We start from the raw sequence: 25,491 nt of genomic DNA, 5'->3' as shown, positions 1-25,491 counted from the left end.
CTAAATGAAACATTCATGTTATTTTGAACAACTCACCCTCACAAGGATGACTAAAACCAAAGAAACAAAAAAAATAACATGTTACTGAGGACAAAAGGCAACTAGAACTCTCATACACTGCTAATAAGCATAAATTAACTACTTTGGAATAGTGTTTGTCAGTATCTATATATACCCTATGACCTAGTAATGCATGCCTACATATATCCCCAAAGGAAATGCATGCATGTGTTCACCAGAAGATATGGACAAAACATTCATGGCAGCCCTATTCATAATAGCCAGAAAGTAAAAACTATTCAGATGTCAAAGGTTCATCAACAAAATAGTTCTGTATACACACAAAGGAATACTATAGAGCAATGAGTAAAAATGAACTACATACAACAACATGGATGCAGCTTATAGATTAAATGTTGAACAAAAAAGCCAGATGCCAAATAATGCATATGTTATACTTCAATTAAACATTTATAGGGGAAGGCAGGAAATTGAAAATATGTGTTCTCACTGGTGTGTTCTGGTGGAGTGCTCCCCGAGAAATTTTCCACCTGATGTTCCTTGAAAGTTAGATCCTTGAATTATGAGGTATTGGTATTTTAGGACATAAGTTGGCCTACTACAATCACATTCTTTTGAAGTCACATGTTTTAAATAGTACAAATTCATGTGAATTCCCTATTCTTCATCCACACATACTTCCACGCATCTTCATCCACGAACAGAAATATTTTTCAAAAAATATTTGTGGAAACCTAATATTGAAGAAAAATGGGCCGTGATCATCCTATGGTTGCAGGTACTCCAGGCACACTCCCTCAGACTTTGGTTTTAGAAGAACTGGTAGAAAGTAGATTAGTTATGGTTAGGTATCCTGGTGTGTATCCCAGATTCCAGCTAACTGGCAATGTGACTGTGCGCAAGTTCCCTAAACATTCTGCAGCTATGCCCTCATTCAAATTGTTAGGAACAAACAGTTTCTCTCCAAAGGGTTTCACCCCACCTTGTCCTTTTTTCTATTTTGTAAGTAATCTTTCCTGCCTTTAACAGGCCCAGGCATGCCTCCATCCACCAAGCTTGTAGCCAACCCATACTGCCTTAAGTTGTTAAGTACAAACAATAAACTTTCTGGTTCCCTGTCCTATTCTAAATGCTAAATCTAGCCAAACGAGATCTAGATTGTTTGGTCTGACCCCAATTAACAGGAGGAGGACACAGAGACAGGGACAGCATTAGGAATTAAAAACCCCTGCTTTTCTTTATTTAGTGTGCTTCTGTGATCTTGACTGACACAGGCAGCACCCTTCTGCAGAAGTAAATTGCCTTGTTGAGAAAACTTTTTGCCTGAGTGCTGGTTCTTCTTTGTGGCACCGAGCATGTTTCCAACAGTATAACAAAGATAATAATACCTATCTCACAAAGTGGCTTTGAGAGTTAAATAAGATGAAGTAAGTTATTAATAAATACTCAATGTTGTTAACCTCTCCCTTCCCTACCATGTAAGGATTATTGGGGTGGAAAAAAAAAGTCAACAAGCTGTTTGCTGCAATATATATATTTTAATTCAAAGTGAATCGACAGTAATACACCATAAATTCTTATTTTGACACTCACCAAAATAGTCACCTGGAAAACCCGCTTTTTGTGACGAAGTACAGAAGGCTTGGTCACATTTAAATCACTGAGAACTAGAGAGAAATACTATCGCAAACTGTAATAGACATTACATCCATAAAATTTTCCCAGTCCTTACTGTAATATTGCACAGTGCAATTGCTACATGGCAAACTAGTGTAGCATAGAAGTAAAAGCAAAAACAAACAAACGAAAGAAAGCCACAAATCTAAAATTGTTAAACAATTAACAGTTCAAACTTAGTAATTAAATCTGTATCATTGGATTCATTAAAACAAATCTTCCTACACCTTGCAGTGTATGATTTAACTTTTACTTAACACAGACAAGTTTAAAATTAACAGATTTTAAAAATGAAAATGTTTTGCTAATACAGTAACATATTTAATTAAACACCCTGGAGAAAAAAAAAAAAAACAACTAAATATCAGAATATTTGATTAAAAAAACATTTTGCAAATTAAAATAGTATGCAAATATGCAACTTAGAAATCATGCAGTGTTTTATTTAAGAAAGTATTAAAACGAAAGAAAACTTGTCAAAATGGTTTTTAAAAGGTATAAATCCAGATTACTTTGTCAATATGCTAAATGAAGAATTTCACGGAATTTTGAAATTTATTTTAAAATACATTAAAATACCCATGATTGCAATTAAAGAGCAGTGTACTTAACTGGGATACACCTTTATCAAACATTGATACTGCATTATGAAAATGTTGAAGTTTACCATTTATGTCAACTTACAAGACTGCTTTAAGTCTTGGAAATTAAAGACAAAAAATACAACATTTCAGGATAGTAAACATGGCCCTAAACAAAAAGAAAACTGTGTCGGTTTTGTACCTGTTGTGATACAGTCAATCCTTTGCACTTCGTATTTCTGAAACAAAGTGTGGCCAGCATTGATTCTTTCCTAAGAAGTGCGCAGATCCCAATAATCTGCTGGACCATATAAATAAAATTAGAAGGCTGTGGAGGCCAGCAAATTTACTTAAATAGTGACTCCATAAATGTGCATCTGTAAATAATCTTTTAAATTAATCTTAGGCTACTCCTTTTTAAACATTATATATATATATATATATAATTCTATTTGTATAAAATGCATAGAATTAATTACTAAAAACACTGAAACTTGTGGGGAAAATTAAGTTCTTCATTTTCAGTGTGACTAAAAATGTACTGCTGGTTTTTACTTGATGATCTAACACTGTAATTTTTAAAATCAATTTCAGGCACATTTATTTCATTGATGATTATTAAATAAAACACTGCTTGTGTTAATGGAGTAAAGAAAACTTATCCATTATTAGCTTATTGTGAACGCTGTACTAGAGCTGTACTAGTGGTATACAATTCATTTATCAAAGAAACGCTGTAAATCCAAAACATCTAGAGAGTTTTACACTCAAATGCTTTGTACTGTTTATTCCAGTAAATGCTGTAAGATTATATTCCAGATTTTTAAGAAAAAAAAGTTAAGTCAAGCCTGCAAGATACAGCTTTCTCAAGTGTCTAAATGCCAGTACGAAAATAAAAAATTAAGTTACGTTGATACATCCAAGTTTTTTTAATATGCAGTGATGAGCACAAACATTAATAGAGATAAAATACTGATGCAAATAACACACCCCAAAATAACAAATGCAATTATTTTCCATCATTTACAATACAGTAGTTACAATGACACTCCAAACAGAAAAGCAAAGTAAAAAATCAAAACCCCAACTTCTATTCATGTAATTAGACTTATACAGAAATTAGAAGGCTAAATAACAACTAGTTAATCACCTAATTTCACAGCTATCTGAAGTGGCAATCGTTATATAGCAGCTTATCTATGATACATTCAAGATAAATGATACAATTTATTACTTGCCTGTAAGCTAAAACACAGCCTCAATTTAATACCTTTCCTTAAATTCCACCTCTATACTACAATATACTTGAGGTCTATGCAAAAAGTAGCTACCTTTTATATAGGAAATGGATGATTAAGTCTTTGGTGCTGTAAAAGCAACTTCATTTAAACAGACATAACCACTACTATCACCACCACCCAAAAAAGAAAATAGTTGGTGGGGGGCGGGAACTCAACACACTTCCTAGGAAAAAAAAAAGCATGTAATTTCTGTCCCTGACGGAATGTATTAAATAAGCAAACATCACCAACAAGCAAAACAAGTACTGCAATGTAAAAATACTTAAAAAAAAACAAACAAAAAAAAACCCCTTTCACATGCATAAATCAAAAATTGCACACAAAGAACTCACATCTTTTCAAGCTTCAATAGTAAATGTTCTGCTACTATTTATTAAATACTGCATGGTTTGCCCAAGCTAAGATAAAACCACATCATGAATCAATGAGCATTTTGCATTTTCTTTTATTATCTACCCAAAGTCATGCCTACTGTACCTCTAAACATTTTATTAAGTCCAATTATACAGCAAACACTCTCAAAATAAACTTAGATTGTATTGCAGTTTCACTTAATAGTATATAAAATGCTGTGCTGTGACAGTTACCAACTATCCATTAGATACTGAATCAATTTTTCTTAAGCACTACTAACTGCTTGCTTTTCTTGAAGCTAGATCATTCTGAAAAATCAGACAGCAGAATTCAGCTATAGCAAACATGCTGCCCTCTTAACAAGGAAAAAACAGCTACTACCTGAAATCATACCACACAAAAACAAAAATGAACATTACGCTATCAAAAGGAAACTAAAAAGTAGGTCTGAATTTTAAGTGCTGCAGTCCTCAACATTTATATATAGGTAATAACATTAACAACCTCAAATATTTAAGGCACTATGTGTGGGAACGGTTTACAATGCAGCTGAGATTATTAGAACAACATTTAAGAGCAAAGTCTAGGCAACATTTTGCCCATGCAAAAGACACATGCAAATGTAAAGAACAATAGCTCAATTTCTTAGGTAAGTGACCCAACATTTATACACTAAGACACGGATAATACAATTCACTTGTATGCTGTAATTCTGACATATGTGCATCTGTTGCTCTAAGTCTGTACACAGAATGGCTTCCCAAATGTGGACGTGTCTTGCACTAGTTAGAAGGCAATTTATAAAAAATAGCAGGAGCAAAACTGGACTTCTGCTCCCATAAGTCACCTGTCTAGAGTTACTACATAAGAAGATAACATGACCAAAGACAAGTTATACCAAATGTGCAAAACACATCAAAAGTGAGTTTTTAAAGCTCAAAGTTGTTTAAATTGCACCCAAGTCTACATGATTCAAAAATAATTTTCTTGTGCCATGGCTAATATTTATTAAATACCATGTTTTTATTTTTAACCAAATGTTTGTATCATTGAGCTTCCCCAGTATACTGCTTTTCACATATATGGATACTGGCTGAGTTTTGTTGGACTCAATGGAAATCCAGTATATGCAGGTGATGCTGCAATGTAAGAATGTGGTGGAAAGATTGGTTTGTACTGAGTCTGATGAATGGTTGGGGATGGTAACAGACGGGGATTTAAGCCCACTGGGACTTGGTGAACTATGCCACTGGGATGGGAGATACTGTAAGTTGGATGCTGTAACATAGGTCTTGAGGTACATGGAGAAGCTAAGAGGTGGGCCACTGGCGCAGCACTACTGAGGGTGGCTGACGATGGGTATGGAAGCAGAGTAGGCTGCCCTCCAAGGTGTGTATTTCCAGCCAGGTGGGCATGCACTGCTGTGTGATTGGGACTTCCATGAGAAAGGGTGAATGGATTACTGGTAACACTAGTAGGGATATAAGCTTGCTGTCTTCGGTGCCCAAAGTTTCCATTCCACTCTTGATGCCCAGATCCAAAGTGCTGAACCTATCCACAAATAAAAAAAAAAATGACGGAATAACATATTTTATAAGATAAAAGGAAAGGAAGAAAGGGAATTTACAATATACTCTTTGTGACTGATAACTCATAGTGGATCTCTAAGAACTAACTTATACTAAGAATAACTAGAGGAGAAAAAAATACCAATTCCATATATATTAGTATTAACACTTTAGTATTTATTACTACATATTATTATAAACACTGCTATTACTGATGCTATTACTACCTATTACCATTCCCATCACTACTAATAGCTACCATCTATGGCGCACTTATTATATGTCAAGCTAACGTTTACATACACAATGTTATTTACCTCTAAAGCAAACCATGATTTGGACCACTATTCCCATTAACTGTGGTCTAAATCAGATTTGTTGAAGAGACCTGGCCAAGGTGATATATATACATATATGGTACACGGCAAAAACAAGATTTGAATCCCGGTCTGACTCCAGTGTCTGCGACCTTTTCTTTTCCCAAGCAAAACACAACTACCAAACACAACGTTGAATAAGATGGAGAGTATTCAGGAAGGTTAACTGACGTTCTGAGATAACAAACACACTCTGTTAATATTATCTAAGAGAACCCAAGGACTTAATCTTTCTGAAGAAGGCTGCAAGTTCTAAGGATAGTTTGCTTAATTATCCTATTATTAAGCCAGTTACTCTTTAGCCACTTGGGATAATGAGAAGGGAAAAAGTCATTAAGACTACAGTTTCAAAAGCTTTCTCCTCCAAGTGAAAAACAACTGCTAAATTTGAATCCCAATGACTCCTACAAATCCACAAATGAATGTACCTGACTGAAGTTCAAATGCTGCTGCTGGAATGCTGATGTCAATTTTTGCTGACGAGTACCCACTGTGGAGGGCTGGTTTAATCTTCCAGGGGCTGATCGCCCTTTTATTAACGGCTGGCATATATAATCTGGTAACAAATAAAATATTAAAGAGGTTTTTCCTTTTCGAATAAAAAATAAGCAAAGCCTTTAGATATTTTACACAATAGTGATTTGAGAACCTTAAAATTAAATAAAATGAAAAGAAAGGTCATGGTTTCTAAGCACTGGATATTATAAGATTTCCTCTGTACAATACATAAGGCAGGGTCAAGTCAAAATTCAGAGATGACTTTTGGCAACTCCATTCTCTGATGTTCCTAAATTAAGACCATATTTAAAGGACAACCAGAGAAACAGGAGAATTCAACTTACCTGTGTTTGCCATATGCTCATCGGCATTTAAGCCATTCTCTAGTTCCACTGGTGGTACCACAACGGAACAGACAGCTGGTTTGGCTTCTGTGTCAGCAGAGGTTACCAGTTCTGTGTTTTCACGAGTGTCCTCCACAAAAGTGCTCTCTGCAAATGGACTGTCATGCCCAGAAGAGTCGGATGTTGGAGAGCCATCCACTGTATCACAACCACTTTCTTGCTCTTCATCTGACATACTACAAAAAACAAGCATTTTTATGAGTGATTTTTTTTCCAACATTAAATCTAATGCAGTCTCCAGTGAACTGATGAGAATGTTATTCAGTTATTTTATATATAATTATACCTTTTTCCTTGTCCAATAGTATTTTTTCTTAAAATTTCTAGACCCTTAAATTAATTCCCTATTCCAACTGCTAAACCTAATTCTGCCCCATTTCAGGAACATCATTTTAGCACGTTTTTTCTTCTTTCCCTTCTCATTTGATCTTTAGTAGCAGCTCATAAAATTCCTCTTTATAAATTCTAGGTAATTTCATCAAGACATGACAAAAGAGGCACTGCTCTGGATAATTTAAATGAAATGTACAAACATATAGGCATGTGGCTTGGATATTCAGATTAAATTCTAACGTCAGGATGTGTGCCTCTCCTGGTCATCTGGGTCCTTTCAACTAACCAGTTATCTCAAAGGTATCCCCACACCACTGCAGGCCTAGACAGAGCCCCTATTTCTCTTCTCTTCCTGACACTCTTGGGCCCTGATAGGCTCTCTCTCCTTGGGATTTCTAAAGCATTTAGTGTCTATTTTCACCACTCATTTCATATGTACTTACAAATTTGAAGCATCTCTTTTTATAAATATTTTAATTTATATATCATATGTATATTTGTACATTTATTTTACATGTGAATGTATAGTTATATACATTATCAATTTTCAAACCATATTATAAGCAACTTATAAGAAAAAGATATATTAAAATTTCTTTACATCTTCTATAGATCTTTGGCTATAAATATGTAATATCATATTTCCTATTTCCTAAGGAAAAAAAGAAGACGTGTAAAATTAAAACTTGATATTTTCCAAATGTTTGTTGCCACTAAAAAAAGATTTCCTTTCTTTCTTTCCTTCCCCTCTTTCTTTCCTTTCTAAGAGACAAGGTCTCACTCTGCTTCCCAGGCTATATGGTACAGTAGTATGATCATAGCTCACTGCAGCCTCAAAATTACAGGGCTCAAATCATCCTCCACCTCAGCCTCCTGAGCAGCTGGCACTACAGGCATGTGCCACCACATCCAGCTAATTTTTTTAATTTATGGAAGAGGGTGGGTCTTACTATGTTGCCTAGGCTGGTCTCGAACTCTTGGCGTTAAGTGATCCTCCTACCTTGGCCTTCCAAAGTGCTAGGATTACAAGTGTGGGGCCACTGCGCCTAGACTGTGGCTTATCTCTTAATGTGTTAGTAACTCATTCTGCTTAGGACAAGCTTACTATTTAGCAGTAGTACACGTTGCTGGCCAAAGGACGGGTAAGCCAGGTTAATAGGGACAAAATCCAACAGATCAGTTACCAATGGGAGAAAAAAATCATAGTGGATGTCCTGTAGACAGACAGCAGGCCAGTGAGTACTTCATTATGCAAAACTTTCCTTTTTAATTTTGTTAAAGTATATGTTTTTATTCCGAATTTAAGTTACAATAATATGAGTCTGTGGGGCTGAAATTAAGATGTGGTTTTTTTACGCCAGTGGTGGATCACCTGAGGTAAGGAGTTGAGAGACCAGCGTGGCCAACATGGTGAAACCCTTTCTCTATTAAAAATACAAAAACTTAGTCAGGTATGAAGGTGGGCATCTGTAGTCCCAGCTACACGGGAGGCTGAGGCAGGAGAATCACTTGAACCTGAGGAGGCAGAGGTTGTAGTGAGCCGAGATCGCACCACTGCACTCCAGCCTGGGTGACAGAGACACTTCATCTCTGACCCGCCCCTACCCCCCGCCTCCCAAAAAAGATTATTTAGTTGGGTATGGTGGCTGACACCTGTAATCCCAGCACTTTGGGAGGCTAAGGTGGGAACACTGGTTGAGCCCAGGGGTTCAAGACCAGCCTGAGCAACAAACAGGGAGAGATCCTGTCTCTACAAAAAATTTAAAAATTAGCCAGGCGTGGGTGCATACACCGGTGGTCCCAGCTTTTCAAGTAGCTAAAGCAGGAGGATCACTTGAGCCTGGCAGGCAGAGGTTGCTGTGAGCTGAGATCATGCTACTGCACTTCAGCCTGGGCAACAGAGCAAGACCCCGTCTCAAAAACAAAAACAAAAACAAACCTGTGTTTATAACAACTGATCTAGTTAAAAAATTGTATTCAAGAGAGAAGTCACTGGAGTACATTAGCAGGTACTTTTTAATTTAAACAACAACAGAAAGAAATCATAGGCTTTTTAGTAGACTTACTATGTATTATACACTATTATTGAGATTCTTTTACCTATTCGGTCTCTTGCAAGGGGATGGGCTGGACTGCCCTGAGGAGCTGGTACTCAGAGTACTATCAGGACTACTTAATGAACACATCCGATCAATATTCAAAGTGCTCTGGCAAGCTTCACAATCTAGACTACCTTTACATCTAGTGGAAGAGAAAAGAGGAAAACGTGAGTCAAACATGAGAAGATACCCTCCAAATAGCCAAAATTTACATTCTTTAATTAAGGGTATGAAACTGTTAAGAATGACCTAAATGAATGAAAAGTTAAAGCTTACAAACACAGGAAAAATGCTACAATTATCGTGCTCAATCCCTGTCTAGAACTGGAGGTATCTAATTTAAAGGCTTTACTCCAAAGGACACTGACAAACAAGTCACAGAAAGTTGTTTTTTGGCACACCAGAGGATGACATCATTATCCTTTGAGGATGCAGCATTCGGCACTTACTCTCTGAGGGAATGTCTCTGCGAAGTTTCTTCCTCATCAGTGTCACTGCTAATAGTGATGACACTCACTGCAGGACTCGGAGAGTCAGCAATAATGATGGTTTGCCGCTGTTTGTCTGAAACTGATGAATCAGAGTTCTGTCTGATAGATGTTTCACAGCAATTTCTTGCCTCTCCTTCTGCGTTCTGATTGTCCTGTGTTTCTATACCACTTACTTCCTCGACATCTTTCCCATTAATTATCTTTGGAGAAATAAATGCTGAATGTGGGATATTGGTATTCTGCAATGAATTACTCCTGCAACCAAAGGAATAATTTATAATTTCTACAATCAAAATATATATAATCAACATTATAATATTTCTTGTTAAACTGAAGAATGCGAACCTTCACTTGTTCAAGTTCATGATATAACACACTAACAGATCATGAGTTTTTGTGAAATATAAAATAGCTCTAGAAATATCTAGAAATGCATTTACATACATTTAAATAGTCACTTTTGGGTAAATCTGCTATCTCAATGTCTACAATTGCTACATTACAAGTAGATAATAAATCAAAAGGGCAAGGAAGACAATCTTACCAACTGAAAGCATTTATTTCCTCTCTTCCTGGCTCCCATTCCATTAGTTTTACCAAAATACCTCTGAGAAATTGAGAAGGGAGCTGGCTTAGTGTTTGTAATAAAGCTATAAAAGAGGTCATTTTGAATACAACAGAGTGACCCTTAAGTGTACATGCAAAATTCATTTTAAAGATTCTCAAAATGCAGAGGAAAATTAAAGCACCAATACCAACCTGTTCTGGCACAGTTTATTTTTCTTGGTAGTGGCAGGCTGAGGCCAGACAACGTGTGCAATCCCCACACTAACTGGCTGAGGGGCAGATAAAGTTATCTGATTGGTCAGAAGAGGCTGCGGTATCACTGAGTTATACTGATTGCTGCGTGAAATAATCTTCCTACAGAGAAGTTCAGAAAAATGTTTTTAATCAAGATCTTTCTTTATCACGATGTATTTTGCAAACTATTCACAAAGAAGCACTTTTGTTTTCAGCTTACCCCCAGTCTCCAAGCCTCTGTGAGCCAGCTACACTCTCAGAAGTTAGTGTCGTAGTAGCGGGAGCCATGGGTGGTACCTGTTGCCAGGCAGGCACCAGCATCTGCTGTGTTCTACCAGACCATGTCTGCTGCATCAAAGTAGAACAACAGAAAAACTAACACATTGTAAGTAATTCAACTTTACCATCTCTTAAACTCAAAACTATCTAAAATAACAGCTAACAATTATAAACATTAAACTCAATAACCTATAAAATGGATTAAATCCCTATGCAGGTCATTTTCATTATTTCCCAACAGCAAAAGCTGATATATGGCAAAAAATGAATTATTACCAACCTGTGAAAGAACTCCTGGTCGGATCTGTAGTGGTGGCACAGCTGGGGCCTGAGTTACAAGTGGAACTGTATTATCTACCCTTATTGAATAACTAGTGGGTTTACCATGTGTTGCAGGAATACCTGTGAAACAGAACAGTTATCAAATAAAAAAATCTTCCTCTTATTTAACTTATACAATTATTTTAAATGTAAAGAATTGCTTAAATTCTGACAGATTTTTTTTTTTTTTTTTTGAGACAGGGCCTCACTCTGTTGCTCAAACTAGAGCACAGTGGCACGATCCACAGTGTAGCCTCAACCTCCTGTACTCAAGTGGATTCTCCCACCTCAACCTTTTGAGTAGCTGGGACCACAGGCGTGCACCACCATGTGCACGCCTAATTTTTGGTAGAAACAGAGCCTATCTATGTTGCCCAGGCTGGTCTTGCATTCCTGGGCTCAAGTAATCCTCCTGCCTCAGCCTCCCAAATTTCTAGTATTACAGGTATGAGCTGCTATATCCAGCCTTGATTGGAGTTATAAAACCATTCTCTGCATAAAAATTCCATAACACTGAGCAATCTATTAGGAAAATGAGGTACTTCTTGTCTACCTTGTGATATACAACATTCCAAAATTTATTTTAAAGTTCCTCTTTCTATTTCAAAATGCATACTCCAAAGTTGAACCATTTAATTTTCTTGAAACTTCTCATCTCCTATTAAAGTTTGCTATTGAAGCTTTATTTTCCTTTGTAAATAGTTCCATCTGGAAAGATGAATCCGGCTTAGTATGCTGACAACCTAGCAGGTAAATGTTCTTTTCATATAAACTTTTAGCTATCCTTAGTATCTTCTTCTTTAGAACTGTGACAGAACCTTATGCTCTTGTCGGCAAAACAAATGCATCACAACTTCATAATTTAATGGAGTTAATGATTCACATATGGATGAAATTCAGGGATGGCACACTCATTTCAACGTCCAAAGGAAAGGCAAAACTAACCTAATCTACCTAATTTGATGATAAAACTTAGGTTTCCTCAGTGAGGCTTAATTGACAAGTATTCTTAGCAGAGAGCTGCTGGAACTGCAGAACAAACATGCTACTATTTTGTTTGCCCACTATAAAAATTAGAAAGCAGGATTACCAGACATGTTAATCCTGTTAATGTTACTATAATGTTAATATATCTTTTTATTCACTGCAAAGCACCCTGCAACTATTAAGTCTTACAATATTGAACTTTGAGAGAACAAAATAGTATCACATTCCAACTTAAAGTTTTGAAAGATTTTAGGGACATCCCGAAGATAGAAAATACATTAACTAAAATAATTTCACTATTTCATAATGCCAGTTTATTGTAGCAGTTACTTTCAACATGGGCTTGCAGATTATTTAAATATAATCAATTTTGGGATAAAAGTGATGTTGAGTGTTTCTCTTCAATCATAGAGAAAAACACTACAATTGTTTTCTTTCTCTATTGTAAAACCACCTCAAATTTTCTATTTCACTGATGCAGGTGTTAATCCTAAAGCGAATGTCCATTTCAGCCCGTTTATTTTCTTCACTGAGACTGTTATCTTACTACCAAGTTGTTCTTCCTCTCTGTGTGCCACCTAAAGAGCCAGGTATGAGTCAAGTTTAATAAAAATCTTCTTACTCCTTCTAAAAAGCATGTTTTGATTATCCAATTTCCAAGACATGGAATATAAGCACACCCAGGCAGTGTAAATATATTTCAGCAACAGACAATCTCTTCAAGAAGGAAAAAAAAAAAAAAACCTCTTCACTTTGACAAGGATGAACAGACAGAGCAAATTCCCAAATCTGAACAAAAATCTCATTGCCTGTAAATTCTCCACAAGCAATGCCTTAAGATGAGAAGGATTCTCCTATATACTCTCTTCACAGGAGATCTAATTTTTGATCAGATTCAACAGTGGGTTAAGATCTCAATTTTTATAAACTTATTAGGTTAGCTGAAACCTTATCTTTGTTTGATTATATTTGCTTTAACAATAGGAGAACCAGGCATAAAAAGCTCATGAATATTATTTTAGTATAACAGAAAAGAATTTTGCTGGAATGTATTTTACTCTAATATGGTAGTCATCTAGAGGGGATGAATACCTACCTTTTCAGGTCGCTAAATAATTTTAGAAGCTTGTTTAATACATAAAAACTAATATTCAGATATGTTAAATAAAAGCTTAGCTAATTTTTAAAAATAAGCACAGTCTTACAGATACGGTATTTATACACCTATATCTATATAATATCTAAAATACATGAAATGCATTACCTAAACATGATAGCTCCAAGGTAAAATTTTTAAGTGAAAAGGATAGACATAAAGTTTATTTTAAAATACAAATCACAATGTACCATACTTGCTATCCCCAATAGCTGCCCAATAATTATTTTTAAATGTTTCTTGTAAATGAACTGGCAAATGCTGACGGGAAGGGGTAAATGAAGGGGAGAGGCAAGAAGCCAAATGCTGAAATTTTTTACATTATGTTTTCTACATAACATCTACACGTCAGATGCTAAGACTGATTAGAGGGTGTGCTTTCATTCCTAAGGCAGACATTATACTAAGAAACAACATATTTACAGAGCCTACCTATCCTGCTGCTGCAACTGCACCTGTTATATAAGCTAACACACACTGTGCTTCCTCTCACTAGTGATTATAATTCAAAAGTACTATTCTTGACATTTAGTTGGTTAATGTGTCTATGGTATTTAAGCCTTTTCTTTTGGTTATCTCATATTATAAACCATTCATATAGTTGTTACTAGATATACAGAAAGGTTTCTAACTTTTCATCAATTATAAGCCATATAAAAAGATAAGCCAGGCACAGTGGCTCATGCTTGTAATCCCAGCACTTTGGGAGGCTGAGGCACGTGGATCGTCTGGGGGTTGGGAGTTCAGGACCAGCCTGACCAACATGGAGAAACCCCATCTCTACTAAAAATACAAAATTAGCCAGGCATGGTGGTACATGCCTGTAATCCCAGCTACTCAGGAGGCTGAGGCAAGAGAATCGCTTGAACCTGGGAGGCGGAGGTTGCAGTGAGCTGAGATCGCACCATTGCTCTCCAGCCTGCGAGACAGAGCAAGACTCCATGTCAAAAAAAAAAAAGGTAAAAGATTTGTCTAACCTTATTGCAATGTTTTGAGAATGATGTCAATGCTATTTGGAAATGTGTCTCAGCAGTCTCTTAAGTTTTTGCTACAGAAGCTAGGCTCTGAAAAAAAACCCTGCTGTTCCACATCTTCATGAAATATACCACAATATAGGTGGTCACCCTCAAACTGATTTTGGTGCATGGGAGGGATTACTAAAACCAAAGAACCTACTTGTTAGTATAGATTATAAATCTAAGTGAGAATGCATTTGTCAAGATAACACAAGTGATAACCGATTTTTAAAAAAATTTTTAAAGCACCATGCTGAAGTATTTAGAAGTAGAGTCATAAAATCTACCATTTAATTTCAAATAGTATATGTATGTGTGCTATAGATAGGTAGGTAGACTGATAATGTAAAGATGGTAAAATATCGGCACTCTCTAGCCTTTAAAAAAAAATGGTAAAATATTAACACCTGTTGAATCTATAGTAGAAAACATATTATTCTTTCAACTTTTCTATGTTTGAAATTCTTATAATAAACAGTTGGGGGAAAAAAACTGAAAAGCACACCAGCATCATATTGTTAGCATCTATTATTGCTAACATTATAATGATTCTATTACCAGAAAGTAACAGAAATGTCAGTGTTATAGATACTCACAGATCACCACTGTGGCCACTAGGCCACAATTTCACCTTCGGCATCAACCATCTAAGTTGCCCTTGCATTATACTTTCTGTGATACAAATCTTTTTCACAATGATACCTTATTTGAAAACCCAATATATAAAAACAATGAAAATAAAGCTACCCTGATAGAACAACAGTAACTAAACATTTGACCTGCTTTCACATCTTTCATTACCAGCAAATCAACAAACGTATTCTTGGTTCTTTATTTGGTACTGTGGGAAATATTAAAATAAAATAAAAAATTAGAGTTGCTGAATGCTTAAATTAAAACATCAGAGGCCAGGTACCATGGCTTATGACTATAATCTCAGCACTGTGAGAGGCTGAGGTCAGGAGTGTGACACCAACCAGCCTCGCCAACATGGTGAAACTCTACATATACTAAAAATACAAAAATAAGCCAGGCATGGTGGCGTGCACTTGTAATTCTGGCTACTCAGGAGGCTGAGGCATGAGAATCACCTGAACCCAGGAGGTGGAAGTTGCAGTGACCCAAGATGGTGCCACTGCACTCCAGCCTAGGTGACAGAATGAGACACTATCTCCAAAAAAGAGACACCCAAAAAGAAAAACATATCAAATAATCCTTCAGAATCAAAAAATTAAAAATGGCCAATATATTATCTATTCAGTCCGTTTCCTTTTACTAAGGCTGAAATAAGTAAATAGACTAGTCTACAATGATGCAGCAAACAGGAGAAATAGAACTAGAGTCCAGGGTCCTGACTTAGCACCAACTGTTTTCATTTACTCTCTATAATATTACCACTAAGTTGGACATGTTGGTTTAGGGCCCCAACTGTAATTAACCTCTTGCATTAAGACATAACTAGATGCTAAAGCCTAGCAAGGACAAAATCCTAGGAAAGGAGTTAGAAGTAGCGTTTTAGTCCAGTTATTCCAGTAGTGAGGTTTGCTGCTATCATTCTCTAGGAGCCACAAAGAGATTTCCCAGAATGTATAGCTGGCCAGGTAGCAGCTCACACCTACAGTTCCAGCACTTTGGGAGGCTGAGGAAGGTGGATCACCTGAGATGGGGAGTTCGAGACCAGTCTGACCAACATGAGGAAACTCATCTCTATTAAAAATATAAATTAGCCAGGCATGGTGGCACATGCCTGTAATCCCAGCCACTCAGGAGGCTGAGGCAAGAGAATCGCTTGAACCCAGGAGGCAAAGGTTGTAGTATGTTGAAATCATGGCATGGCACTCCAGCCTGCACAACAAGAGCAAAACTTTTGTCTCCAAAAAAAAAAAAAGAATGTATAGCCTCTTCAAAGGTATCTGTTACCAATTCCACTTGAGGATTTAATTGGCTAAAAAATTATTTATTACCTAAGCGATTGGTAAAGAATGAGACTATAATATTTTGGAACAAAACTCTTCTGACCAAAATTTTATATAACTGAGCTCTCAGTCACTTTAATGTTTAGTGTTGGTAGACAAATGTCTACAGCAGTGATACCCAGTATAGGCCAACCTGCAGCTTCCCAGGTTCATTAATCCCTATTAAGGTATTTTATCATGCTAGACTCTACAGGAAATACAACTGTTTTATGACCCATTTTGTTAGTGATGACTGCAATAGAGTTCCAGTCCAGAAATTAATGTCACTGGTCTAAAGGCTTATCGAACAGCTTAAATTTTTTTTTTTTTTTTTGAGTCTCACTCTGTTGCCCAGGCTGGAGTGCAGTGGCGCAATCTTGGCTGACTGCAACGTCCACTTCCCAGTTTCAAGCAGTTCTTGTGCCTCAGCCTCCTGAGTAGCTGGGACTACAGGCACATATCACCACGCCAGGCTAATTTTTTGTATTTTTAGTAAAGATGGGGTTTCACCATGTCAGCCAGGTTGGTCTCGAACTCCTGACCTCAAGTGATCCACCCACCTCAGCCTCCCAAAGTGCTGGGATTACAGGTGTGAGACACCATGCCTGGCCTAAAGAGCTTAAATTAAATTCAAATGTAGCACTAAATACAGCAAAAATTATGCAATATATTTCATGAACAGATTCCTAAACTTATTTTAAAATAATGCACGCCTAGATTCAAAGAAAAATTTAAATAAAAGATTACCCTGAATAGCTGGGGGACAGATAATCAATGTCTGCTGAAAAGCATCGCCACAACCAAACTGAGCAGTTCCTGCCTGCAGAGGTATTCCATGGTGCACAACTGAATGAGCAGATGTGGTCAATGCCTGAAACAACCAGCACATTATACAGAGCACATTATATAGAGTAGTTGTCTAAAAGAAATACACACACTGTATAGACAGAATTCAAACACACTTCTTAAAATCATAATTCTACAATTAAAATCTGCCCAGACAATGAGAACAAAAACCAGCTGATGAAATTAAAATTTAAAAACTGATTCTACTGACCTCTACTTTTAGTAGAGTTGTGGCATAGAAGGGCAGGAGGAAGATATTCAGAGAGTGAGAGAGGAATGGAAAAAATGAATTTGAGTACATATGTTCCAATTACTACCTTGAAATTTTAGGAGATTTGGTAAAACAGATATAGTAAGATTTCACCAGCACTGTATATTTTAACAACTGACACCAAACTTCCATATATATCAGAAGTAAAACGGGCAATTATTTTAAAAAGACCGTAAGTTATTCATTACTACATATTCTTACCTGACTTCTTAATGTTCCAATTTTAGTAAAATTTGCAGTCAGTGTAGCAGCACTGCTTGAAGCAACTGATCTTAAAAGTGAAGTTTTGTTGTGATTATTTGTGTCACATGAATTTACGTGGGACTTACAAATATCCATAATATGAAAACAGGACTTTACACTGTAAAAAAAAAAAAAAAGTGAAGGTATTATAATATTATTTTACATGCTTAGAGCAGTTTTAAATTGAGGCACATTGACAGAATAAAAAATTATTCCTAAAAGAAAAAAAATCCTTTGATTTGCACTTAATCTTTATATTTCTAACAAAAAATATTTCTAACAAGAAATCTTACCAGAAAAGATTAAGTTTCAGAGCAAGTAAAAGTATATATTGTGCAATATTTTTCTTCAGACAATAAAACAATAGTGCATTTTTTGGCTAGTATGCAATAATTTCATGACTCCCTACGTGAAATAACTTCTCCTAAATTTCTAGATCTCCACACCACTAAATTAACAGTACCAAGGAGTAGCTATCATGTTACTTTCAAAGTGACTGTATATGAAAAACATCAGGACAGTTTTTAAGTGTTTGAGGGGAAAATGTAACTGGGTTGTATAAAAATATCAATTTTAAGAACAATTCACAATGATGAATACTGGATTCATTCCTATGTCTTCTTCATTTTGTCTTCTTAATTACTGAAGGAAGCTGTTTTAAGTCACTTAAATTTACTCCCTTCATCTCCTAAAATATATGAGGTTCAAAGAATTTTTAAGATACGGCCGGTGCAGTGGCTCACACCTGTAGACCCAGGACTTTGGGAGACCAAAGCGGATATATCACTTGAGCCCACGAGTTTGAGACCAGCCTGGGTGACATGGTGAAACCCCATCTCTATAAAAAATTAGCCAGGCATGGTGGCACATGCCTGTAGTCCTAGCTACTCAGGAGGCTGAGGTAGGAGGATCACTTAAGCCTGGGAGGCAAAGGTTGTACTGAGCCAAGATCGTGTCACTGCATTCCAGCCTGGGCAACTGACAGAGAAAGACCCTGTCTCCAAAACAAACAAACAAAACACAAAGAATTTGTAGTATTTAAGGTCTTTGGAATTTTTGTATTTATTCTTCTTACTGTCCCATGATCTAATGACCCATGAAAAACCTCCTTTCCTTCACAATACCGGAGAGGAAAAAGGAAAGCAAAAGTTGTGGGGCAACAATGTAAAATGGAAGCTGCAGGACTCAAAATAGGTCTATGAAAACTGAAATGTGACTTGAAAGAGAAAACTCTTAGCATTTCCTTTTATATAAGCCTGGTTATTAAGGTATGAAAGTCATGTATAATAAAACCAAAACTACTCAGTCTTATTTTTAGTACGGTATTTTGGAGAAGGAACTCCGGACTGCAATTCAGACTTGGATTCTAGTTCCCTGACATTTACTAGTGTATGTGAACTTGGTCAAGTTAGCTTGGCCTCTTTTGACTCAGGTTACTTGTATTTAATGAAGAAAAGTAACTTCTCTGATGCAGTGATTTTTCTATAGACATTATTTTTTTTTTTAGAAGCACTTTAAAAGATCTTAAGTAACATACTGGTTGCTATGAGGAAAATCTAGAAGATGTTTCATATTAACAAAAGGATGGTTCAGAGTCTCAGCTGGAGTAATTCTTAAATCTGCATCAATCAGCAACATTTTCTTCAACAGACTAACAAATTCTCTTCTATCAGCTTTCTCAGCCAAAAGATCACTTCCTTCCAAATCCATCACCGTGTTCACCTAAGAAATAAAAATTTCAAGCCATCAAGTAAAAATAAGTCAGAGAGAGTAGTATAAATTCCACAGTTAAAAAAGAAAACAAAAATCACAACACAGGAAAGGAGAGGGAACTACAATTATCTTAAAACAAAGAAGAACAATTAATATTAACAAATCCTCAAGATGTGTTGAGGTACCACACAGGATTCAAAGGATAAAAGATTTTTTAAATTACACAATTATCCATTTCTAATGAAATATAGGGAAAAGAAATCTGTTAGCTAAGGGGATTTTTTCTTTCAAAGCAAATACTTTTTTACTAAAGAACAGAATAGGCAAATTAAAATTTTGATTACAACAAATGCAATTTAGTTCCTGAAAGGCTGAAAATAGAATCAATTTCATCTGAAAAACTTAACAGCATGGACTCTATAGCCATTTGAAAAACTGAGTAACATGTTTTGAGTCCCTTGGTATTCAAGTCTACCATCTAAGCATATAAAATTAACAAATGTGGCTATGGTACTCACATGCGCTATATCATCCAGACTGTTGAAAATGTATTTTCTGGCTTCTTTAGATTTCATTCCTGTCTCTGCCTCATGCTCTTCCAATGTCTGATTGCATATATCAAAGGGAAGAAAGAATATATTATTACCCACAACATGCAAATTTCTTTAATCCTGGCACATTTAGTCTAATGTATTAAATATTCTAAGGCAAATAGTAATTTCAAAAGAGAAACTATTAAAAATGTATTTTTAAAGTATATGCAAAAAAATGAGAATTGCTTGGTTCAGGCCAAGAAAAATATTACAAACATAACACCAATATGGTGAAACCCTGTCTCTACTAAAAATACAAAAATTAGCTGGGCATGGGGGTGTGTGTGCCTGTAGTCCCAGCTACTAGGGAAGCTGAGGCAGGAGAATCGCTCGAACCCAGGAGTCAGAGGTTGCAGTGAGCCAAGATCGCGCCACTGCACTCCAGCCTGGTGACGAGAGCAAGACTCCATCTCAAAAAAAAGAAAAGAAAAGAACTAATTATGTTAATTATTGAGGATTTACTGATTCCCCTAAAGATCTTAGCACACTTGGGATATGTAGTAAGAGATTAGATTCAGTCCTTGTCCTATAAAGCATAATGATGTAGAACTGAGAAGATAAACATACAACACAAATGTAGTTATACACATGAAAGTTTTTAAAAATGTAAGATGAATTAATAATTATGTCGTTGAATTACAGAGTAAGTGAAGCTATTCTAAGAGAGCTTTCTTTTTAAAGAAGGAAGGAGGGAGGCCAGGTGCGGTGGCTCACACCTGTAATCCCAATACTTTGGAGGTCAAGGCCAGCAGATCACAAGGTCAGCCTAGCCAACATGGTGAAACCCCGTCTCTAATAAAAATACAAAAATTAGCGGGGCAAGGTGGCAAGTACCTATAATCCCAGCTACTCAGGAAGCTGAGGCAGGAGAATTGCTTGAACCTGGGAGGGTACCTGGAGGGCTGAGGCAGAAGAATCACTTGAACCTGGGAGGTGGAGGTTGCAGTGAGCCGAGATCGCGCCACTGCACTCCAGACTGGGCGACAGAGCAAGACTCCATCTCAAAAAAAAGAGAGAGAGGGAAAGAGAGAGAGAGAAGAAAGAAAGAAGAAAGAAGCCACCATGGTCATGGTGGACCATGCCAGGAATCCCAGCTCTTCGGGAGGCCTAGGCAGGCAGTTCACTCGAGGTCAGAGTTCAAGATGAGCCTGGCCAGCATGGCGAAATCCTGTCTCTACTAAAAATACAAAAATTAGTCAGGCATGGTGGTGCGTGTCTATAGTCCCAACTACTTGGGAGGCTGAGGCAGGCAAATCGCTTGAACCCAGGAGGCAGAGGTTACAGTGAGTCAAGATCACATCACTGCACTCCAGCCTGGGCAAGAGAGAGAGAGAGATGCTGTCTCAGAAAAATAAAAACTAGGCCGGGCGCAGTGGCTCAAGCCTGTAATCCCAGCACTTTGGGAGGCCGAGGTGGGTGGATCACAAGGTCAAGAGATCGAGACCATCCTGGTCAACATGGTGAAACCCTGTCTCTACTAAAAATACAAAAAATTAGCTGGGCATGGTGGCACATGCCTGTAATCTGAGCTACTCAGGAGGCTGAGGCAGGAGAATTGCCTGAACCCAGGAGGCGGAGGTTGCGGTGAGCCGAGATCGCCTGGGTAACAAGAGCGAAACCCCGTCTAAAAAAATAAAAAAATAAAAAAAAATAAAAACTAGAAAAAAAAACTGAAAAAAATAAAATAAAATAAAGCAGGAAGAGCCAAAAATGAAAATTCAAAAGAAGGAAGAAATGTAATAAAACATAAATAGACATGGAAGGTATGCATGCATGAGGCATCTTAGAAAATGATTCTTCTAAATATTCTATTTTTTAATAAATTACCTTTAATCTCCAACCAGAATGAGACATATCTGTTTCTTTGCAAAAAAATCTTGTGGATTTCGTGCCCACATTTAACAACTGTTCTCCTGGTAAACCTTGAGTCTGAGAAATGTATCGAATCTGAAAAATAATTTACAGAAGAGAATAGTTTATTCTTTCATGTGACAGAACACTTAAGTCAGACACTAGGCAAATGTTAAGGCAGGTATGAAAATACATAGTCTATGCCCTCAAGAAATGCAATGTCTAGTGGAAAACATATATAGAAACAATTATAACAGAGAATTGTAAGTATCATAAGAAATGCATGCTTGATAGACAGAAAAGGCATAGAGCTAAACTAATTGTGGTCAGGTAAAGTTCTAGAAGAGGTGATGCTCAAGTTTGGTGTTAAAGGACAAACAGGAGTTAGCACTGGAAGGGTGGAGGAAAATTATGCTAAAGTTACAGTATATGTAAATATGGAAAATCAAGAGAGAATACCCTTACATTTAAAGACTGGAAGTACAGAGGTTCACTAATGGAGAATGGTAAGAAATGAAATTAAACTAGCAGGTAAAGGGCTTTATCAGCAAATTAAGAAATTTGGATTCTATGCCAGGAGGTAATAATGATGGGAAACCACTGGAGAAATTTCAGCAGGAAACTGACAGCTTACATTTTTGAAGTGTTGTCTGACAAGAGGTGAGGGGATAAGGCCAGAGAGAAATAAAGAGGGTCTGAACTGAGAGAATGAATGGGGATAGAGAAGAAGGAATGGATTCAAAAGAAATTTAGATTGATCAAGACTGGGTGAATTACTATGATGGGAGTTTAGAGGGAACACTTCTTTGAGACACTGATATATACACAGTTGTGTCTCTAAGGGAAGAGGCATGGTAGTTGATGAGTTCTCCCAAGGACGATACTAAAAACCACCAGCTTCGGGGCCTCTGAACTTAACATTTCTGTTTGAAACATTCTTTCCCCAGATATCTGTATGGCTTTCTTGGTTCCTTCAGCTCTCAGTTCAAATGTTACCTTATTCACCAGGACTTCCATGACCCATCAATAATAACAGCAAATTCTGCCCTTCTCAATACCTCGCTCACCTTCCTCCTGAGTATATTTTTCTCCACTATGCCCTTCATTATCTAATATTCTATATACATCTACTTTCCATTTTCTTACCTCTCCATGAGACTCTAAGTTCCAAGAATGGAAGGACTTTTTTGTTTACTTACATACTCCCAGAGCCCATGAAAGTGCCTGGTACACAGTAGGCCCTCAAATATTGATTCCTCCACTTAGTGAGTGGGAAACATGGGGAATAAACAGAGGCTAAGAGAGAGCTTTTGGGGGGCTAAAATTGTTTTCCAACCTTCCTTCTTACTAAAACTTGACTCCCCTAACCTGTATTTGAGACTGAATTCAAAGATCTTTTTTTTTTTAACCTCGAAGACTCTGCTCTGTCAATTAGTCCATCTTCTTCTGCATCTTTTATTTCTTCCTCCCTCTGAGCTCTCTCCCACCAACACAAAAATGTTCAATATCTTCTATCCTTAAAAAAAAAAAGTAAAACAAAACAAAACGAAAGCTCTCTTAACTACTTAACTCTTTCTTGTCTTACCCTTAAGATGCCTATATTATTTCACTTCTCATTCACACCTCAACACACTGCAATCTGAATTTTACTCTTACCACCTTCATGATACAGTACTAAGATAAGTAATGGCTGTTAGTAACAGACACATTTAATAATCACATATAAATCCTTGTTTCACTTTTATACCAATGGCTACTACTGTTTTACATAAAAACTGTTCGTTCAATTTCCACGACACCATTCTTCTCTGGGTTTCTTTCTATTTCCTGGCAGTTTTTAACTGTCTTCCTCTGTTTGTTCTTTATATGATACTGCTTTCCAGAGTCTTAACTTTTTTTTTCCCTCTACAAGTCCTAAGTGCCCACAATTTTATCTCGAAATCTGTGTTCTCAATATTTAGCTCTTGCTCTGGAGCTCCAGACCCAACTGCTTATTGAAACTTTTGACCTGGCTGGACTTTAGGTACCTCCAACTGAATATATCCTAACGTGATTTGCTCCCAAATCTGCTAATCCGTCTGTAATTTCCTCCTGTGCTTAACTAGCAACACCATCCACTCAAATCAGAAACCTGAAATTGATGCCAGATAAGTTCCTCTTCCTCATGATGCTCCCTCAACATCCAAAAGCCTAACAAGTTTACTTCATTAACATTTTTCACAACAGTCCCCTCCTCTCCATCCCTACCTCATATCCTCTTCAATTCTGAGTTATACAATTTCACGAGCCTCCTGATTGTTCTACCTGCCTCCAGTTTCTCCTAATGTCCTTACACACTTACCCCCAATTCATTATTCACACTACTACCAGACATTCTGGCAAAACATGCATCTGTTAGTCTGCTGGATAAAACTGCTTAATAACCTTTTCTGACTAGAGCAAGCTTGTCCAACCAGCAGCCCCAGTCCAGGGGCTGCATAAGATCCAATACAAATTCATAAACTTTCTTAAAACATTATGAGATTTTTTTTTTTGCTATTTTTTTTTTAAGCTCATCAGCTATCATTAGTTTTAGTGTATTGTATGTGTGGCCCAGGACAGTTCTTCTTCTTCCAGTGTGGCCCAGGAAGGCCAAAAGACTGGACATCCCTCACCTAGAGGATCAATTCCAGACCTCTAGGCCTGGCAAACAGGCCCTACAACTATATCTATTCCCTGCCGTTTATATTCTCCTGGTACTTGAGCACCATCCAGCACTACGTTGAACCACATGGGCCAGTTTCTCTTTCCTATGTTGTTCTTGAACTCCTACTTATCCAACATACCTACTCCCCTTTTCACCAAATCCATAGGACAAACTTTTACTATTCCTCCTTTAAGACTCAGCTCAAGAATCTTCCCCTCTATAAAGCCATCCCAGACAATGCCAAGTGGAGGTAATTACTCTACTCTGTGCTATCATCACACCTAGAACATAACAACTGTAATGCATTTATAACACTATATTACAATTTTTTACGTTTGTTTTCCCTACTAGATTGTGTGCCTTCCAACAACAGTCTATTTTATCCACATTTGTGTCCCCAATTTTATATGAAATGACAACAAAAACCTCCACATTACAAATTGGCTTCATTTCATTAAAGTGCTGCCCTTTCTCCCCACCTCCCACCCCTTAAGTAGCTAAATTCCTTATTTTAAGGAAACGGAGAAATCGAAGGAAAAAGTACTAAGAGGTTGGTACCTAGATGCTGCATCAGACAGAAAAGCCATCAATCCAGTTTCAATAGAGCATCTATTATGTGCTATGCTAAAGATATGTAGATGAATAAAATATGGTGCCAATCTTCAAAAGCATAATTTGGCAGAACAAATATTTAAATACATAATTTGCAATTAAGCTAGTAAGCCACTGTGAAGAAGAAAACAAAGTGCTAAAAAAGCAAAGACAACAGAGCAATTAATGTACCACAAGAGTTGAGATGGCACTGTAAAATAAAACAAAACAAACAAACAAAAAAAATAGTGGCCAGTGAAACTCTAAGTTTATTACTAGTCAAATCACCTGCCCAGTCTTTTGAAGAGAAAAATATTCCATTTAGAATCCCTAATATATGACTGTGTTTGCCTTCCTCCATCTCCAGTGGATGAAGAATGGGAATCTGACACATAATTCATAAACTGCTCTTGAGAACTCAACTAGAAAAAAACTAAGTAAATCGGATTATGTCAGAAACGTGAACTAAGAAATACCA

General features: G+C 36.8%; 1 protein-coding gene across 8 annotated transcripts in view; it reads right to left on the bottom strand.

Annotated features, from left to right (window-relative positions):
* Nucleotides 1-1,539: 1,539 nt before the first annotated feature.
* The window catches only part of HIPK3 (homeodomain interacting protein kinase 3), a 103,961-nt gene continuing 80,009 nt past the window's right edge, over nucleotides 1,540-25,491 (bottom strand). For 4 of the 8 annotated variants that reach the window (XM_010333226.3, XM_074401289.1, XM_074401290.1 and 1 more), the window contains 14 exons: nucleotides 21,713-21,832; nucleotides 19,811-19,897; nucleotides 19,117-19,301; nucleotides 17,538-17,697; nucleotides 16,967-17,090; nucleotides 11,065-11,186; nucleotides 10,726-10,853; nucleotides 10,464-10,625; nucleotides 10,249-10,311; nucleotides 9,663-9,959; nucleotides 9,215-9,355; nucleotides 6,722-6,957; nucleotides 6,308-6,435; nucleotides 1,540-5,485 (listed from right to left, as the gene is read on the bottom strand). In XM_010333226.3, coding sequence (XP_010331528.1) covers nucleotides 5,009-5,485; nucleotides 6,308-6,435; nucleotides 6,722-6,957; nucleotides 9,215-9,355; nucleotides 9,663-9,959; nucleotides 10,249-10,311; nucleotides 10,464-10,625; nucleotides 10,726-10,853; nucleotides 11,065-11,186; nucleotides 16,967-17,090; nucleotides 17,538-17,697; nucleotides 19,117-19,301; nucleotides 19,811-19,897; nucleotides 21,713-21,832 — 2,430 coding nt within the window. In that variant the 3' untranslated portion in view covers nucleotides 1,540-5,008. The remainder of the gene's footprint in view (nucleotides 5,486-6,307; nucleotides 6,436-6,721; nucleotides 6,958-9,214; nucleotides 9,356-9,662; nucleotides 9,960-10,248; nucleotides 10,312-10,463; nucleotides 10,626-10,725; nucleotides 10,854-11,064; nucleotides 11,187-16,966; nucleotides 17,091-17,537; nucleotides 17,698-19,116; nucleotides 19,302-19,810; nucleotides 19,898-21,712; nucleotides 21,833-25,491) is intronic. The other 4 variants (XM_010333242.3, XM_010333250.3, XM_003919969.4 and 1 more) reach the window with 3 other exon arrangements.

The sequence above is a fragment of the Saimiri boliviensis genome, chromosome 6 (assembly GCF_048565385.1).
Source record: "Saimiri boliviensis isolate mSaiBol1 chromosome 6, mSaiBol1.pri, whole genome shotgun sequence".
In the NCBI taxonomy this organism is placed as follows: Eukaryota; Metazoa; Chordata; class Mammalia; order Primates; family Cebidae; genus Saimiri; species Saimiri boliviensis.
The sequence above is the reverse complement of the archived record's forward strand: the minus strand, read 5'-3'. Positions and strand labels throughout refer to the sequence as shown.